Source organism: Rhinolophus sinicus, chromosome 1 (assembly GCF_057876585.1).
Source record: "Rhinolophus sinicus isolate RSI-liver-muscle chromosome 1, RSI-T2T, whole genome shotgun sequence".
NCBI classification, from domain to species: domain Eukaryota; kingdom Metazoa; phylum Chordata; class Mammalia; order Chiroptera; family Rhinolophidae; genus Rhinolophus; species Rhinolophus sinicus.
Genome location: NC_142501.1, coordinates 131,182,830 through 131,201,424, shown reverse-complemented (window position 1 = coordinate 131,201,424; position 18,595 = coordinate 131,182,830). Strand labels below are relative to the sequence as shown.

Here is an 18,595-nt window from a genome sequence, read left to right as displayed (position 1 = left end):
TATAACTATATAACCAACATGTTTTAGCAGTGATGGTATTTGATTAGAATTGATATGTGAATAATGGGTAAATGTCATACTTTTAAAAATGAAATAATTATAATATAAAATTAACATAAAAGTGTTCCCTAAATTGGTGCTGCATGAAAATCTATTCCCAGAGTATGAAAAAGGCATGGTTTCTTAGTGAATAAATTTAAGACATATAATAATTAGAATAGTAAAGACCAGGAGAAGTACTACCAAGTGGTACTAATAGTATTACAACATTTACTAACTCTGCAGAATTCCAATTTTTTGGTAAATTATGTTCTAAAATATCCAATCTAAAAATTCAACTATAAACCATAAATACAGCTGATTCACATTTAAACTGTATTTTTAAATTGTCAAGTGTTTTATGACTACTATTTTTAAATGCGTTTATCAGTATCATACATACCGCTCAATCTTTGGCTAGCTAGTTCTAGATCTTCAAATGTAAAACTCTCATCTGAGAGCTTATTCATATCCTGATCTACAAACAAACAAATAAAAACAGTAAATTAGATACAAAACCTTCTAATCAATAAATATAGAAACACTATTGTAACGTATCAGATTATAACGTCGAAAGGTTAGGCGAATATTCTTACATATTACATCAAGTAAGAGAAAAATAATAAATGCCAGAAGTTCGTTTCACAAATTTTAACATCTGTTCCTAATGTAAACAGTAATATAAACAGAGCCACTTTAAAACAGACCTGGAGTTGCCATGCCAGAGGAACTGCCTTGCAGGTCTTATGCCTCAAATCTTTGGAATGTTAAAACAGGGCAAAATAACCTTTGGACTGGGCCTAAGCAACCTTGTGCCTTGCCAAAGAACTGTTTGCAAAATAAAAAGATGCAGTTATTATGACTATTGGACTGATGACTACAGGATGGAAAATTTTAAATATTGTTTAGAATTAACATCACTATGTTATCTGCACCAATAGATTGATGTAATTGTTCCTCTTCTATTGATGTAATTGTTCCCATTCTTGCACTAAGATAAAGGAGAACCAAACTTTCTAAATCAAAATTTTTCTTACACTCAATGAGAGAATTGAGGTTACAAGGCAAAATGCTGTCCCGAAAAGCAGAGAAAAAGGTAGATACAAGGAGCACAGTTTTTGGCAGCAGAACCCTGGCAGCAGAAACACAGTGCTGAAGCCAGTGGAAGAACACTTAAACTGTTACTGATGAATTGCTGAAAGTTCATTGTGTACTAACTTGAGTCTTAGTAGTATTCCCACATAATCATGTATTTTACCTCTAGGAATTCAACCAAACTTTCAAGGTGAAGCTCTGAGAAAAATCCCCACACGCTTCCAACAAGGGGAGGGGAAAGCAATTACTTTTAAAGACGCCCAAGGTTTCTGTTCTCCTTAACAAAAGACTTCTCGAGAGAAACTGTTTTACCAGAGCTTAACCAACACAGGGTTTACCAGAACCTAACATACCTTGCAGAAGAAAACTATTTAACATGGGGGTACACAGATACACAATTTCATCCCTGTCTAGCCTTCCTGTCTTATCAAAGGGTTGGGAGAGAAGTGAGAAACACTTGAGAAAGTTGGAGCCCAGAGGCACAGCATTACTAACAAACAGAGAACTAATTAGAGAATAATAGAATGTTTCCCCTGTCCTGACACCTTACAACCACATTAATAGGACTCCTATATAAAAATAACAGATTACAGCTAAAGAAAACCAAAACAAACAAACAAAAAAACCAACGACCTTTAACCCTATTTAAGAAGGAGTCTCGAGGGCAAACCCAAAGATATCAGGGGAGACAAAAAAAAAAAAGAACAAAATAGAAAAATTTAGCAACTGACAATTATAGATCAGGAAAAAAATAACCACACCCTCAGCCTAACCTATAGCCAGATAAATATAAAGCCTCCCATTAAAGACCTGTGTACCTCAGTACCTTTTACCCAACACATCCTGTCTGTAATTCAACAACAACAACAACACATGGTGTGCTAAAAGTAAAAAAAGAAAAAAGTCTGAAGAGACAGTTTATTTATTTATTTATTTATTTATTTATTTATTTATTTATTTAAGATTTTATTGGGGAAGGGGAACAGGACTTTATTGGGGAACAGTGTGTACTTCCAGGACTTTTTTTTTTTCCAAGTCAAATTGCTATCTTTTCAATCTTAGTTGTGGAGGGTGCTGTTTAACTTCAAGTTGTTGTCCTTTCAGTCTTAGTGGTGGAGGGCGCAGCTCAGCTCCAGGTCCAGTAGCCATTGCTACTTGAAGGGGGCGCAGCCCACCATCCCTTGTGGGAGTCGAGGAATCGAACTGGAAACCTTGTGGTTGAGAGGATGCGCTCCAACCAACTGAGCCATCCGGGAGCTCAGCGGCAGCTCAGCTCAAGGTGTCGTGTTCAATTTTAGTTGCAGGGGGCGCTGCCCACCATCCCTTGTGGGATTTGAGGAATTGAACTGGCAACCTTGCGGTTGAGAGCCCACTGGCCCATGTGGGAATCGAACCGGCAGCCTTTGGAGTTAGGAGCCTGGAGCTCTAACCACCTGAGCCACCGGGCCGGCCCCGAGACAGAGTTTAAATATGAGTGTATGAGTACCAGGCTCAATATGACAGAGCTTTCGGCATTATCATATTGGGTATTTAAAATAAGTATGACTAATATGCTAAAAGATCTCATAGAAAAAGAAGACAACATGCAAGAATAGATGGGCAATGTAAGCAGAGGTCTGTAATCTCTAAGAAAAAAATAAAATGAAATATTAGAAATAAAAAACACAGCAAAAGAAATGAAGGAGGCCTTTGATGTGCTCATGAGTAGATTGAACACAGTCAAGAAAATAATCAGTGAGCTTGAAGATATGTCATTAGAAACTCTGAAATTAAAGAGAGAAAATAGATGGAATAAGAGGAACATAATATATGAGTTTTTGGGACAATTTACAACAAAAGTTGTAAATACATATATCAGGTGTACATATACATATGGGAATACCGGAAGAAGAAACAATAAAACAGGTCAAATATTTGAAGTAATGGCTCAGAGCTTTCTAAAATTAATTACAGACATCTAAACACAGATCACAGTAACTGAGAACATAAAAAAAGATCAATGCCAAAAAATCTACACCTAATCATCATATCATACTCAAACTACAAAAAATCAAAGACAAAGAGAAAATCATGAAAGACCTCAGAACAGGGGGAAAAAAAACAAACAACAAAAAAAACAATACCTTATATATAGAGGGACAAGGATAAGAATTACATCATGGTTCTTATCAAATCATGCAAGCAAGAAGAAAATGGAAAAAAATATTTAAGGTGTTAAAAGAAAACAACCAACCAACATAGGATACTAAATATGTAATTAAAGCTAGAGAAGGCAGGAAAAGAATGCAAACTTGAACAAATAATCCTAAAATTTATATGGAATCACAAAACAACACATATAGCCAAAGCAATATTGAGAGACAAGAACGAAGTTGGAGGTATCACACTCCCTGATTTCAAACTCTACTACAGAGTTATGATCATCCAAACAGTATGGTACTGGCACAAAAACAGACACGTAGGTCAGTCAGTGGAACAGAATATAGAGCCTAGTGATATACCCTCGCTTATGTGGTCAATTAATCTATGACAAAGAAAACAAAAATATACAATAGAGAAATGATACTCTCTTCAATAAGTAGTGCTGGGAAAACTAAATAAATACACACAGGAAAATTAAACAGGACCACATTCTTATACAACATATAAAAATAAACTCAAAATGGATTAAAGACAAATGTAAGACCTGAAATCATAAAACTCCTACAAGAAAACACAGGTAGTAAACTATTTGACATCAGTCTTAGCAATATCTTTATGGATATGTCCCCTCAAAAACAAAAACAAAACAAAAACAAAAATATACAAATAGGACTTCATCAAACTAAAAAGCTTCTTCACAGTTAAGGAAACCAGCAACAAAATGAAAAGACAACCTACTAAATGGGAGAAAATGTTTGCAAATGATATATCCAATAAAGGGTTGATATCAAAAATACATAAGGAACTCACATAACTCAATTACAACAAAAATAAACAATCTGAACAAAAAAAATGGGCAGAGGACATGAATAGGCATTTCTTCAATGAAGATGTACAGATGGACAGCAGGTACATGGAAAGATGCTTGACATCATTAATCATCAGGGAAATGCAAATAAAAACCACAATGAGATACCACCTCATACCACTCAGAATGGCTATTATCAAAAATTCAACAAATAACATGTGTTGGCAAGGATGTGGGAAAAAATGGAATGCTTGTGCACTGCTGATAGGATTGCAAATTGGTGTAGACACTAAGGAAAACAGTATGGAGATTCCTCAAAATTTTAAAAATAGATGTACCATAAGACTAGGTAATTCCACTTCTGGTATTTATCCAAAGAAAACAAAAATATAATTTGAAAAGATACATTCACCCCTTTGTTCACTGTAGCATTGTTTACAATAGTCAAAATATGGAAGTAACCTAGGTGTCCATCAATAGATGAATGGATAAAGGAAATGTTCAGTACATTTATAATGGAATATTACTCAGCAATAAAAAGAGCCACTTTTTTTTGGTCACAAATCCTGCCATTTTGTGACAACCTAGAGGGTATTATGCTAAGTGAAATAAGTCAGACAAAGACAAATACTGTGTGCTTCCACTTATATGTAGAATTTTTTTAAAAATGAAAAAAAATGAATAAACAAAACAAAAACAGACTCATAGGAATGAAGAACAAACTGACAGTTGCCAGAAGGGAGGAGAGTGGAGGGATGGGTAAAAAAGGTGAGGCAGAATATATTTAATAATAGTGTGACAACTTTGTACAGTGACAGATGGTTACTAGACTTGGTGTGATACATCATAAGATATACAAATCAAAGTGACCTTCTAACAATTTAAGAATCAATTACAATTACCTCACTACATACTAATACAAAATAAGAAAGATGAATGACATATTAGATTTTAGCTCATTAAAACCTTTAAACACTGTATCTTGAACATTATTTTTGTGAAATGTTTTATAATAAATGAAACTGTATTTTCTACTGTGAAAAAAAGACATAAATGTAAAATCATTATGTTGTACACATGAAACTAATAACATTGTATGCTAACTATACTTTAATAAAAATAATATTAAAATAATTTCCAGGACAATGCTAAAAAATAAGTAAATCACATTAATGTCAACCTACAAAAAACCCAGCAGATAACAAGATATTTAATACTCAGAAACTAAATGGTTTCTCCCTAAGATCAGGAATAAGTCATGGATGTCCCTTCTCACCACTCCTATCCAACATCCAACATCATAATGGAAGTTCTAGCTGATGTAATAAGACAAAAAAAGGAAATAAAAGATACACTGACGGACAAAAATAAATAAAACTATTTTTGTTGAACAACAACAACCAAAACAAAGTCCTGGAACTAAGATAGCAAGGTTGCCAGATACAGGTTTATATACAAAAGTTAATTGCTTTCATATATGTCAGCAATAAATAAGAGGGATTTGAATAATAACACAAAATCATTATATTCGCACCAAAAAAATGAAATACTTAAGTATAATTCTAACAAAATAAATACAAGAGCTATATGAGAAAAATAAACACTGATGAAAGAAATCAAAAATCTAAATTGATTAAGATCTTAGGGAGAGATATTTGATGTTTATGGATAAGAAGATTTAATACTGCTAAGATGTCAGTTCTTTCCAACTTGATTCAATGCAATCCAATAAAAATTCCAAAAAGCTATTTTATGGATATTGACAAACTGATTCTAAAGTTATACGGAAAGGCAAAATACCCAGATCAGCCAACACAATATTGAAGAAAAACATGATCAAAGAACTGATGCTGTTATTTTTATAACAGATATGGGCAAATAAAAAAACTATAAAGAGTACATTTAAAATAAATTGAAAAAGAGATTCAAAAACAGATCAGGAAAGACAGAAAATACAAGTGATGGTATATTTACCTTCACAGTAAATTCTGTCAGGGATATGGAGCAATGGGGACTCTGGTTCATTGCTGATGCGAATATAAAATGCTATAGATACTTTGAAGATGGTTTGCCAGTTTATTACAAAGTTAAATACAGTCTTATATGATCCAGCAATTGTGCTCCTATGTGTTCACTTAACTGTTTTAAAAATTTATATTTTAACAAACAACCCAATTGAAAAATGGGCAGAGGACTTGAAGAGACATTTCTCCAAAGAGGACATACAAATGGCAAATAGACATATGAAAAAATGCTCAACATCACTAATCATCAGAGAAATGCAAATCAAAACCACAATGAGATATCACCTCACCCCAGTCAGAATGGCTATCATCAACAAGACAAATAATAACAAATGTTGGAGAGGCTGTGGAGAAAAAGGAACCCTCATACACTGTTGGTGGGAATGCAGACTGGTGCAGCTGTTATGGAAGGCAGTGTGGAGGTTCCTCAAAGAATTACGAATAGAATTGCCATATGACCCAGCAATCCCTCTCCTGGGTATCTACCCAAAAAATCTGAAAACATTTAGAGATAAAGACACGTGTGCTCCAATGTTCATTGCAGCTTTGTTTACAGTGGCCAAGACATGGAAACAACCAAAATGTCCTTTGATAGATGAATGGATAAAGAAGTTGTGGTATATATACACAATGGAATACTATTCGGCAGTAAGAAAAGATGATATAGGAACATTTGTGACAACATGGATGGATCTTGAGAGAGTAATGCTGAGCGAAACAAGTCAGACAGAAAAAGCAGAGAACCATGTGATTTCACTGATATGTGGTATATAAACCAAAAACAACAAAAGAACAAGACAAACAAATGAGAAACAGAAACTCATAGACACAGACAATAGTTTAGTGGTTGCCAGAGGGTAAGGGGGGTGGGGGGTGGGGGTGGGAGATGAGGGTAAGGGGGATCGAATATATGGTGATGGAAGGAGAATTGACTCTGGGTGATGAACACACAATGGGATTTATAGATGATGTAATACAGAATTGTACACCTGAAATCTATGTAATTTTACTAACAATTGTCACCTCAATAAATTAAAAAAAAATTTATATTTCCACAAAAGTTATGCAGTACCCAATAGGTGCTAAGTTGGTTGGACAAAACTAATTAATAAATAAATTGTTGGGGTTCATTGTGATTTATGATAATTATGAAAAAATTACTACCCCACTCTGTGGCTGGGGCAGGTGAGCGCGGTCACAACACTGTCCCACTGCCTGCCCAAAGCTGGCATGTGCACAAAGACAAGACACTCTCCTGCTGCATCACCAAAGCCCATGGTCTCATGCAGTCAACATATTTTCCTGCTGCCTTGCTGAAGATAGCAAGTGTTCCCTACCCCTATTCTCCCCAAATGCCTCATTAAAGCCAGCAGGTATGCACAATCCACACAAGGAATGCCCCTTGATTACCTGGGGCATCCCTTGGGGGGGGGGGGTATTCTCCTGGGCTCAAGAGGAATATAATAATAATAAAAACAGTTCTTAGCAAGCTACCACTCTCAAGGCATGAACAAAGAGCAGACTAAATCACATCCCCAGTCTCCCTGTGAAAAAAGGCCTATTTACTTATCCTAGAACTTCAGCCTGAGATATAGGCTTCAGGTTTTCTAGTACATCTAGAGGACACTGAAGTACCCCTGGTGTATGTAAACAAAGTGACACCATCCTTGCACACCCCCTTGGCCTTACTAGAGCTCAACAATACTTCCCAGAAACATGCTTAAACCAGGTGTGATTAAAAAATATGGTGAATGTTTAAGTGAAAAAAAAATTTATTACAGTAAAAGACACATTGACTCCCCCTCACTTTGAATATACTTATCCCATGTTCTTGCCACTTTTTGAAGCAGTTCTGGAAGTTCTGTTTCGTAAGTGTCTTTATTTGTGCTGTCGTGGCTGCCTCGATGTCCTGAATCGATTCAAAATGTTTGCCTTTCATGGTCATTTTGACTTTGGGGAAGAGCCAGAAGTCTCACGGTGCCAGATCCGGTGAATAAGGTGCATGAGGACACACGGTAATGTTTTTATTTGACAGAGAAATTGCCATACCGGTAGCGATGTGTGACATGGAGCCTTTCCATTGTGATCACAGAATATGGTGAGTGTTGCTGCCAAGTGCCATTCAACGGAAAGGCAGGGATCTTCAACACAGGAAGCAGTGTGAATAACCTTAGAAACAGTGTGTGCCAAGTTTCAACTTGTTCAGTGAAGTCAGTTCGGTGTGCGCTACGGTTGAGAGAAGGTGTGTTTTAAAGTGTGCTGTAAATCATACTCCATCATGACAGCACTCTGTCACACACTACTGATTTATGGCAATTTCTGTCAAATAAAACATTATTCATCAGATCTGGCACCATGCAACTGACTTCTGGCTCTTTCCCAAAGTCAAATGATTCAGGACATCAAGGCAGCCACAACAGTGCAATTAAAGACACTCACAAAAGAGAACTTCCAGAACTGCTTCAGAAAGTGGCAAGAATGATGGGATAAGTGAGGCAGGAATATTTTGAGGGGGATTAATGGTCATGTGTCTTTTAATGTAATAGATTTCTTTTTAAATTTAAACATTCACTGTATTTGATCACACCTCATACACATTGCTGGAGCCAGGATTTTTGCAACTGTCACTTCCAGATCTAGTCTGGAGTGCAGTAGGGTTTATAATTTCAGCCCCACAGGGCTGTTTATATTTGCATACTTTAAAAGCTGCTGCCTCAGGTTCTGGCTTCCAATGAGCCTGAAACTAGACGCTAAAAAGGATTCCTCCCCTTGGAATACTGAGAGGTCTCGGCATAAACTCAACAATGGTGGCCCTATTAAGAATAAATCAGGCTTTGTAGACAATCACAAAGATTTGAGAGACAACTAAGAGTTAGAACATGGTTGAATGATAGGGTTCATCACCTACACAAAGGCCACTCCTTCAAGACTAAGATAGATAACTCTTTTGCCCAATAAATATAAACAAACAGAGAGAGTCAAGCAAAATGAGAAAACAATGAAATATGTTCAAAATGAAAGAACAAGACCAAAACCTCAGAAAAAGACCCTAACGATGTGGAAATAATCTACCTGATAAGAAATTCAAAGTAATGGTCATAAATATGCTCACCAAACTTGAAGGGAAAATGATTGAACAAAGTGAGAACTTCAACAAAGAGACAGAAAATAAAAGGAGTACCAAAGAGAATTCAAAGAGCTAAAGAATACAATTGAACTGAAAAATACACTAGAGGGGTTCAACAACAGACAGGATGCAGCAAATGAACACATCAGTGCGCTGAAGACAAAGCATTGGAACTCAGACAAACAGAAGAGCAAAATGATAAAATATGTTTTTAAAGTAAAGATGCCTTAAAGGACCTATGGGACAACATCAAATAGAGTAACATTCACATTACAGAAGCCTCAAAAGGAGAAGATAGAGAGAAAAGGGCAGAAAATTTATTTGAAGAAATAATGGCTGAAACATTCTTAACTTGGGAAAGGAAACAGACACCCAGGTCCAGGAAACCCCGAGTTCCAACATGATAATGCCAAAGAGACCTACACCAAAACATATTATAATTAATACATCAAAAGTTAAAGATAAAGGGAAATTCTGAAGAGTAGTAGGAGAAAACAACTTGTTATGTACAAGGGAAACCTGACAAGGCTATCAGCATATTTTGTAACAAAATTTGCAGGTCAGAAGGGAGTGACATGATATATTCAAAGATATACTGAAAGGAAAAAGATTCCAACCAAGAATACTCTACCAGGCAAGGTTATCATTCAGAACTGAAGGAGAGATAAAGTTTTCCAGACAAGCAAAAGCTAAAGGAATTCATCATCACCAAAACAGCCTTATAAGAAATATTAAAGGAACTTCTTTAACCTGAAAAGAAATGGCACTAATTAATAACAAGGAAACATATGAAAGTAAAAAAAATCTCCCTTGTAAAGGTCCTATTCAACCTAGCTTTTGAATGTCGATGTCTGGTTAATATGTCATTTTTGAAGGTGGCACATAACTTTTTATTTTTAAAAAAGCCTTTGTCCTATGCTTCTTCCTGTGGATGAGTTATGAAAATATATGACAAGTATAAAACAAATGACCTATATTGATCATATCAGCCCTGTAACTGCTGAAATGGCTTGCTAATGTTTTCTTTTTATTGGGATATACCATACGATGCATAGAGCCTCTTTCATGTGAAATGTGTGAATGTTTATGCTGTGTTGATAATATTACATGGACATATGTGCTGTATATGTGTCCCTATTGTATAAAGAAAGGGATTGCAAGATGTATGAGTGTAATGACTTGCTAACCTTTCAGGATTCACAGTTATGAAAAGATGAAGAAAGACCAAATCTAAAAAAAACAGTTCATCATTTCCATGTGTCATGCGTAAAGGCTTAAAGTACCATCTTTGGTGAGGTGGTTCATGCATTCAGTTTCTCCAGTACTGTTCTTTGTCAAAAGTTTAGTTTTGATTTCAAAGGACTTGCTTACCTTGTCTAGCATAGGAATTAATGCTCATGTCTGAAGAGGTAAGAGAGTTTAAAATTCCTCTTTCTATTTGATTAAGATGTTGCAGTCAGGACCCCTAACTCACTTGATATGTTTTTATATGTGATCATTCCCCTTGAAGTTTACATTTCATAAGGGACAAAAGAATACAGGTGAGATGAAAAACTTCTTGTCAGACCTTCAATCTGTGCCTTAACTGTAAACCAGATGTAAATGTTCAAAGGAGACTGTTTTCATTCTTGTGGTATTTAACACTCAGAAATTTGCTTTAGCATTGGAAACATCTCAAGCTGTTTCTATTTTGCAGGCAAGTGTTTTGACTTAATTTCTACCCTGTTTCCCCGAAAATAAGACCTAGCCAGACTATCAGCTCTAATGCGTCTTTTGGAGCAAAAATTAATATAAGACCCAGTCTTATATAATAGTAAAATAAGACCAGGTCTTATATTAATTTTTGCTCCAAAAGATGCATTAGAGTTGTCTAGTTAGGTCTTATTTTCGGGGAAACATGGTAATATTACATTGCAGAAATTTTGGAAAACAGTAATCTCCTCTATATTTCATTCAATTTTTGCAAATAGGTCAAATATGGCTGCGTATGCATGTTCTCTTTAGTTAAGGCACCAATTGTTTTGGTTGGTTTTCCTAAGACATACTTTAAAAAGAAGTTCTTTAAATTTCCTAATTAAATTCTGGAGATTTTGGAGTATGTGCATGATAAATTATAATATATATGGTTGAAGCTGTTTTATTTTCTATTAACTGGAATTATTTTAATGTTCCTTATTGAAAAAATGTTATAAATTGTTTTCTATGGAACGTATTTTTGAAGGTAAACTACTTATTTTTTTATATACATGAAAATGTATGTCTTAATCAGAGAGCTTAATTGCATTGAAATTGCAATTTTTATTTACTCATACGTTTGTATAGAAAAAATGCCTGTTTATTCAGAGTTTGTAATGGTTTCTTTCAGCTATATTTTAAATCAAAAGTTCTGGGTAATGTATCAATTTTGATTCATACTATGTTTAAAAAAACAAAAAATATTGTAATGGTTAATAATAGAAATGTGTCACACTTAAGTTTTGTATAATGTGAAATTCAATTAAAAGAATTTGTAGTTCATAATAACATTCAACCAGTATGATAGTACTTGCATGAGGTACTTAAATGTACATACATAATGTATGATTATCCTGAAATTTCTGAGTACATAGGGTATTCTTTGTCTAAAAATATTCTTTGTTTTGTCCTTCAGAATACTGTTATTTATTCTAATAATTAACCCTCTTGCATATGGCAGTTTGCATGGTAAGAGAGAAAACATTTCTTCTATATTGCATTTTAAGACAACTAAGTAGAAGGCATTGAAGAATGTATTGACTTGCAGGAAGTATTTTGATATACTAAGTTTCTCAATTGAAGGAATTATTTAATAACTAAAACTAATAAATTTCTTTGAAATAATAAGGCAGTTTAAAAATAAATTGGTAAAAATAACTGTATTATGGAATAGAGAATTATTCATCCAAGAGGAGAGTCAAGTGAATATTATTTGTTTATTGGCTAGTAAGTTCATTTGTAACCTTGATTATATTAAAAGGTAACTTTCAGTTAGTATTTCTGTATTAATAAAAATGAACAAAATTTTTAAGATGGAGTGATATAAAAATCGCAATCATGTACCCTCTGCTGGACCATCTACTCAAGAGCCTTACAGAAGAGATAGACCAATCTGATTACAGAACAAAGGAGTCGAAAAAGAATAAATTGATGGAATCTCCACCGAGGATTCATGACCAGTGTGTGACCTATGAGGGTCCCAGCAGGCACTGGGGTCCATATAATGATGGCGACTATGACTAATTCAAGTGCTATTTCCTTCACCTATCTCAGTGAATCTTGAGACTTGGGTAGTTTGATTCCTTGATGAAGGAGGTAATCTTGTTAAATTTAGTGAGAGTGGGGTCCATCAATACAAACCCTTCCTATGTTTACCCAGACCTTTAAACTTTTATAAATGTGCATGACTAGAGATTAGCCAAGATCCTTATTTCTCCAGTGGGTCCCTAAGCACCTATGCTAAGGTCAGAGTTCAAAGTGGAAGTGGGGAAAAATTGCATTTCTTAGTCCTTTTGAATACTGGTGAACACATTTCTCTGATATCCCTGACATGAGGATGAAAGGGAAACAGATAATTCTCAGACTTTAATTTTAAGTCTGAGGTCTCTACCACCAGGAATTTTTTCCAGACCCAGCTATATCTCTTTGGGGCACTACAAACCTCCATTATTATAGGTTCTCCTACTGAATATATTATTGGTAGAAATGTACTTTCTATATCAACCAGAACTTGCATTTACCCCTAACCGCTGATGAGATTGCTGATGTTAGGTATTTTAGTGGGGTATGTGAACGTTCATGACCTACCAAATTATTGGCACCAAGCACAACTGTTTACCAAAAGCAATGTCAACAGCCCAGGGGATACAAAGGAACAACTGCCCTCATTGTTGAGCTTTTAAAAGCCCACAATATCTGTAAACTATTTCTCCATTCAATAGCTCCATCTGGCCTGTGCGTAAGACCTTTGATGCCTAGACTCTAAATTGATTAGGGCTGCACAGAGAGTTAATGCTGCCTTAGGCACCAGTGATACATAACATTGTGACAGTTATAGAGGTTATTGCCCAAGATCAAGGAATTTGGTATGCTGCAGTTGACGTCACAAATGCCCTTCTCAGTATCTTTCTCCATGCAGATGGTCAGGATTAGTTAGCTGAATATAGAATGGGTTGCATTACTAGTGTCCTTCCACAGACTCCCTAAAATCTCTATCTATAATCAATACATAAGTCAAGAACTGGAAAAAGTCTCGCTTCTGGAGGGAGCACTAGCCTTCCACTCTATTGATAAAATCATCCTAGTGGGCTCAGACAAGGGCACTCCCCAAAAAGAAGTGGATGCCCTGTTCACCTACATGCAGCATGTAACTGGACTAATATTATCAAGTAAGGACCATTACAAGGACCTAAAACTGAAGTAAGATTCCGGGCATCATCTGTAAAGAGGTACAGTGTATCATTTCAGAGATGATGATTGTCATGCTTTGGGCCTTCATTACCCCCCAAAAATAAAACTAATCCGAGCAACTCATGGCACTATTCAGATAATGCCACACTCTCACAGGGATCAGATAGCACCCATCTATCAGGTTATCATAAAGACTGCTAACTGGGGCCCTGAGGAACAGGATCCCCTGCAGGCTCTTCAACTGAGCACTCTAGCTGCTCTTTTTCCTGGTCCCTCTGATTTCTATTTGCTGTTTCAGTTACAGATCTCTTCAGCAACATCTCTCTTCACCTACTGGAGTCTACGGTAGAAGGCCACAACCATAGGCGAAGTCTATGGTTTTGAGTCCACAATCTGTCAGAGTTGGCTAGAAAGTACATATCCTTTATGAGACAATTATTGGTCTGTTATTGGCCTTGGTGAATACTGAGAGCATGACCTTGGTCATATAATTTTATGACAAGAAATTCCAATCAAAACATATTATTTGCTTTTGTTCTCTAGTTATGTTAGGATATTCACACGTTAGGTCAGATATTAAATTTTTATAAAATATATGCTCAAATACGTAGTCACAAACAAAAGAAAGTTCTTCTGATGTTTTTAACTTAAAACAATGTAAAATTATCTATGATTATTATACTTACTATTGAGTCTTTCTCCTTCTGAAGGTTTTTGTTTCTTTGATTGTACTTGGGTTTTTGACACTGAATCTTGATGTCTGAGCATAAGACTTTTATCTGGTATTTCACGAAGAGCTACATAAAAAGATAAAATAAGTCCCTTAATAGAAACATAGATCTACTGTAAAATCTCTAGATTTCAAATTTATAACAAGTTATTACCACTATTTTCTCTCACTTTTATAAAATTATAAGTAAATTATCATAATATTTGATCTGATACAAACATTCTAAAAACATTTGTAGTGGGTGCATGTTGAAGCCGTCTCTTCATTTTACAAATATTCCCAGGCATCAACATGTTTACTTTAGATTCTAATTTTCTTATATCATTTATGCTTTAGGTTAATACCCAGTTATAGACCAACCAGTGAAAATGCATATTCATAGGTTGGTCATTACAGCAGTATCTGCAATTGCAAAATATTCAAAATCATCTTAATGTTCAAGAATAGAGAAGTGGTTGAATAAACTGATATATACCTATAAAACACAAACAACAGTATAATATTTTCCATAATATAAGTAAGTCAGACAATTATACTGTACACCTTAAACTTATACAGTGATGTATGTCAATTATATTTCAATAAAACAGGAAAAGTACTAAGTTTTTTTAGAAAAAAGGAAAATAATAACCCTTTTAAGTGATAAACAATTAAGGGAACTTTTATACAGAAACCTTAAGAAATTAAAATATGTTTTAAAAGAAAAATAAATAAATAAATAAATAAATAAATAAATAAATAAATAAACAGGAAAAAATAGCATAGTACAAATGATGCTATCTGAGGAACGCCGTGAGGCACTCTTGAGAGTTTTAGCACATTATTTATGTAAGCTTTTTTAAGTTTGAGGGGTACTTCTCTTTATCCCCAGACACCCTGGCCAAAATGCCTGGTGAGTCAAATTAGAGATCCAACACAGGGTCTCTGGGTAATCTAAGGAAGCAATTCTTTGGCTACTGCTTTGATGGTAGGACTAAAAATAGTTGCATACTCTGCAAGTTAAGTTGCACCCAATGATTGTTTTTAGCCCAGATAAGGTCCCAGACAACAATGGATAGCCTACAACAAAGCAAGCTATTGAGACTTGTGGTTTAATGGATTGAATAGAATTCTTTGGGATTGCTTTGCCCAGTTACCTAAAGAGATCCTAGAGACTTGGCCTGTATGCTTATATGATGAAAGAAGTAATCTTCTTAAACTTAGTGAGGGACAGTGGCACTTAGTGGGGTGTGTCACTATAGAACCCCTCATTAAGAGTGTCCTGACAACACAAAGTTTGTCAAAGGAAGCAGAGGGGAACACCCAAGTCTTCCTTCTCCCTCAACTCGTACTATTTGGGCTCTGACAGTTTTGGCCCACCCATAAGAGGGATGACTAAAATACATGTCTGGACCAAGCTTTCAGAGATGACAGCAGCTCCGCGAACTACACTGGTGATCCTTTGGTTCTACGATGAGAGAATGAGATTGGTAGATGATAAGATTTCTAACAAGATTCTGCATTCATTAATGCTATTCCTGCTGGTTATCAAGCTTTATTAAACCTTCTCATAAGGTCAGGTCAATTTGTCCATGACATAATCTAGATCATAACTGACAAATCCTGGGCAGGAATAAAGCAACTACTGCCAAAATAACAAAAAGAGCCCAACACAGTTAGTGACATAAAAATGGTAATCTGGCAGACACTCCTGGAAGAATTTGGTAAGGGCTTTTCTTAAGAGATCTCTGGGTCTGGTTACTAAACAATAGGAGCTCAAAAGCAGAGGTTAATGTTCTCTCCACTAAGGAACTCATGGCCATTAGGGGAGGTTAATGGTTTCTCCACTAAGGAACTCACGGCCATTAGGGGCCAAATGGCAGCCCCCTTAGGGTGTGTCGTGTGGTGATCCGTATGACTAACATGAGTGCTGTTCTTTCTCCTTCTCCCAGTGATTTCTGGAATGATTCAGAGAGCCATACCAACTTTTACCCAAACTTTTTGGCTTTTAAAAAAACAATACTATTTTTAAATGGCTAACACCTCTATGCCCACAGTGAGGAATGGAGGCCCTATGCCAAAGTCAAAGTTCAAAGTAGATATGAGGAACAATTGCATTTTGGGGACTGTTTGGATAACGGTGCACAAGTGACTGTGACCCCCCGCCCCAAACCCTTGGCATGAGAATGGGGAAATTGGTAATGCTCTCTGTTTATCTGTCTGAAGGCACCACCACCAAAACCCTCACTCAGGCCCGACTATGGGTGTAACGTGTTACCATTGTTAAGGCTCCCGCTACTGAATGGATTATTGTTATAGATGTATTGTCTATGTGCCTCCTTGATTGCATTCGCCCAAAACCCTGAAGGGAATTACTGCAAGTAGGACCATTTTAATGGGGCATGTAGAAGACTATAAACCTATCAGACCTCCAACACCTAGCACTTTCATCACTCAAAAGAAAATATTAATTATCTCAGGGATAAAAAGTAATAACTGCCATCATTGCTGTGAAATGCTATGAAATTGCTGTTTGTAACACATTATTTACCATAAATTTGTATTATACTACAGTGTACACTATACACCTTAGTTATTTAACCAGTCTCCTTTGCTTGAAAATGTATGTGGTTTTGAATATTTCACAATTAAAAATATGCTATAGTGAATAATCTTGTCCATATGCATTTTCATTTCTCGTTCTATGAAATGTATTAACTTAAAGTATAAATGACCCAATAGAGAATATATATATAATGCCTAGAAATGTTAATGATACAGCTTATGTTCTACATATATCAAAATGTAATTCAATCTGTAAGGATAAGAAGGTGGAATCAAAGGATAAGAAGGTAGAAAGTAAACTTAATGAAAAATAAGAAGGTGGAAAGTAAACTTAACAAAATGAAACTGCTGAGGGAAAAATAAAAGCAGTAACATTTCAATATGGTATTTAACATAAATCCTCACTCTTGGACATGAGAGTTAAATAGGGGGAGGTAGGTGAACCACAAACAAATCATGAAATCTTTTTAGTTGGTTGGTTTTGTTAATGGTATATGGTAAGCAATTCTGAAACTATTTGAGAAGTATTATAGGTTTGAGCAAATGAATAAATGTGTTGATGTTGTTCAGAGCTCTAGCTACCTCAGCCCAGGGTCCATAAAATGGCAAGAGCCTGTTCTCTGGAGTTCCTTCAGCTGCGAGGCCATCCCCTGCCTCAGTCTGCACTGATGTATCTGACCCTAGTCAGGTGCTGTTTCATGGGGTAAAATGGAATATTAGTGGAACTAGTGTCCTGTGTCTCTCTAGACCAGGGGTGTCCAAACTTTTTTCAACGTTTTTTACCAAGGGCCATATGCAGTAAAATACACAAACAACCGGGCCACTCACTCGAGGTGAAGTATATATTGCTTCACCTGGTTTATTTAAGTAAACTAAATATATTTTTGGAATTTGTTGAGGGCCAATAAAAAAATGGATTGTGGGCCGCAGTTGGCCCGCGGGCCGTAGTTAGGACACCCCTCCTCTAGACTATAATCTAGACTATAATACTGTGGTAGTAAACGAATAAAGGTTAATTGTTACTTTGAGTGTGGCTTGTTATCTTAATAGACCAGCATCTCTAGCAAATTAGCACAAAGAGCAGTGGGGTCAATGAAGCACAATGCCTTTCTGGAAGGGACACTTTGGGAAGTGCTAATGAGTGTGCAGGACATGGTAGGGAGTGGGGTACTACTGAATTATTTGCAAGAGACCACAGGGTACTTTGCCAGTCAGGCAAATGAGTCTCATCAAGTATCAGAGGATGCCATGGGGCTCTCTACAGGGCTACTGTATTGGTACTTTACCTCCATGCAGAATGAGGTAATCTTGCTAAACTTAGTGATAAAGAGCGGTACTTTGTAGGGCTTGTCATTGTAGAACCCCACTGTAGAACTTGACAGTTCCCATATTTCCCAAGAAGGTAGAGGAAAAGGGGGATGAAAGACATGAACATGTGAGACCCTTCTCCTGCCTTAGCTGTGTATTATTTTGGCTCCAACAGGACGGCCCACCCATTATGAGTTCCCTGCCACTGGAAAACATGTTTGGATCATCTCTCCTGGAGGCTTTAATGGCTCTGAGAGCCACCTGGTGGTCTCTAGTGTCACATGGAGTGAGGACAGTAATAAGATTTTTAACCAGACTCAGATTTCTAGTTTCATTCGGGCCACCTTTGCCAG

General features: G+C 36.0%; 1 protein-coding gene across 1 annotated transcript in view; it reads right to left on the bottom strand.

Moving 5' to 3' along the window:
• Positions 1–413: 413 nt before the first annotated feature.
• Positions 414–18,595, bottom strand: part of CCDC7 (coiled-coil domain containing 7) — a 152,353-nt gene continuing 134,171 nt past the window's right edge. Inside the window, exon 24 of the mRNA XM_088794113.1 lies at positions 414–517. Coding sequence (XP_088650239.1) covers positions 414–517 — 104 coding nt within the window. The remainder of the gene's footprint in view (positions 518–18,595) is intronic.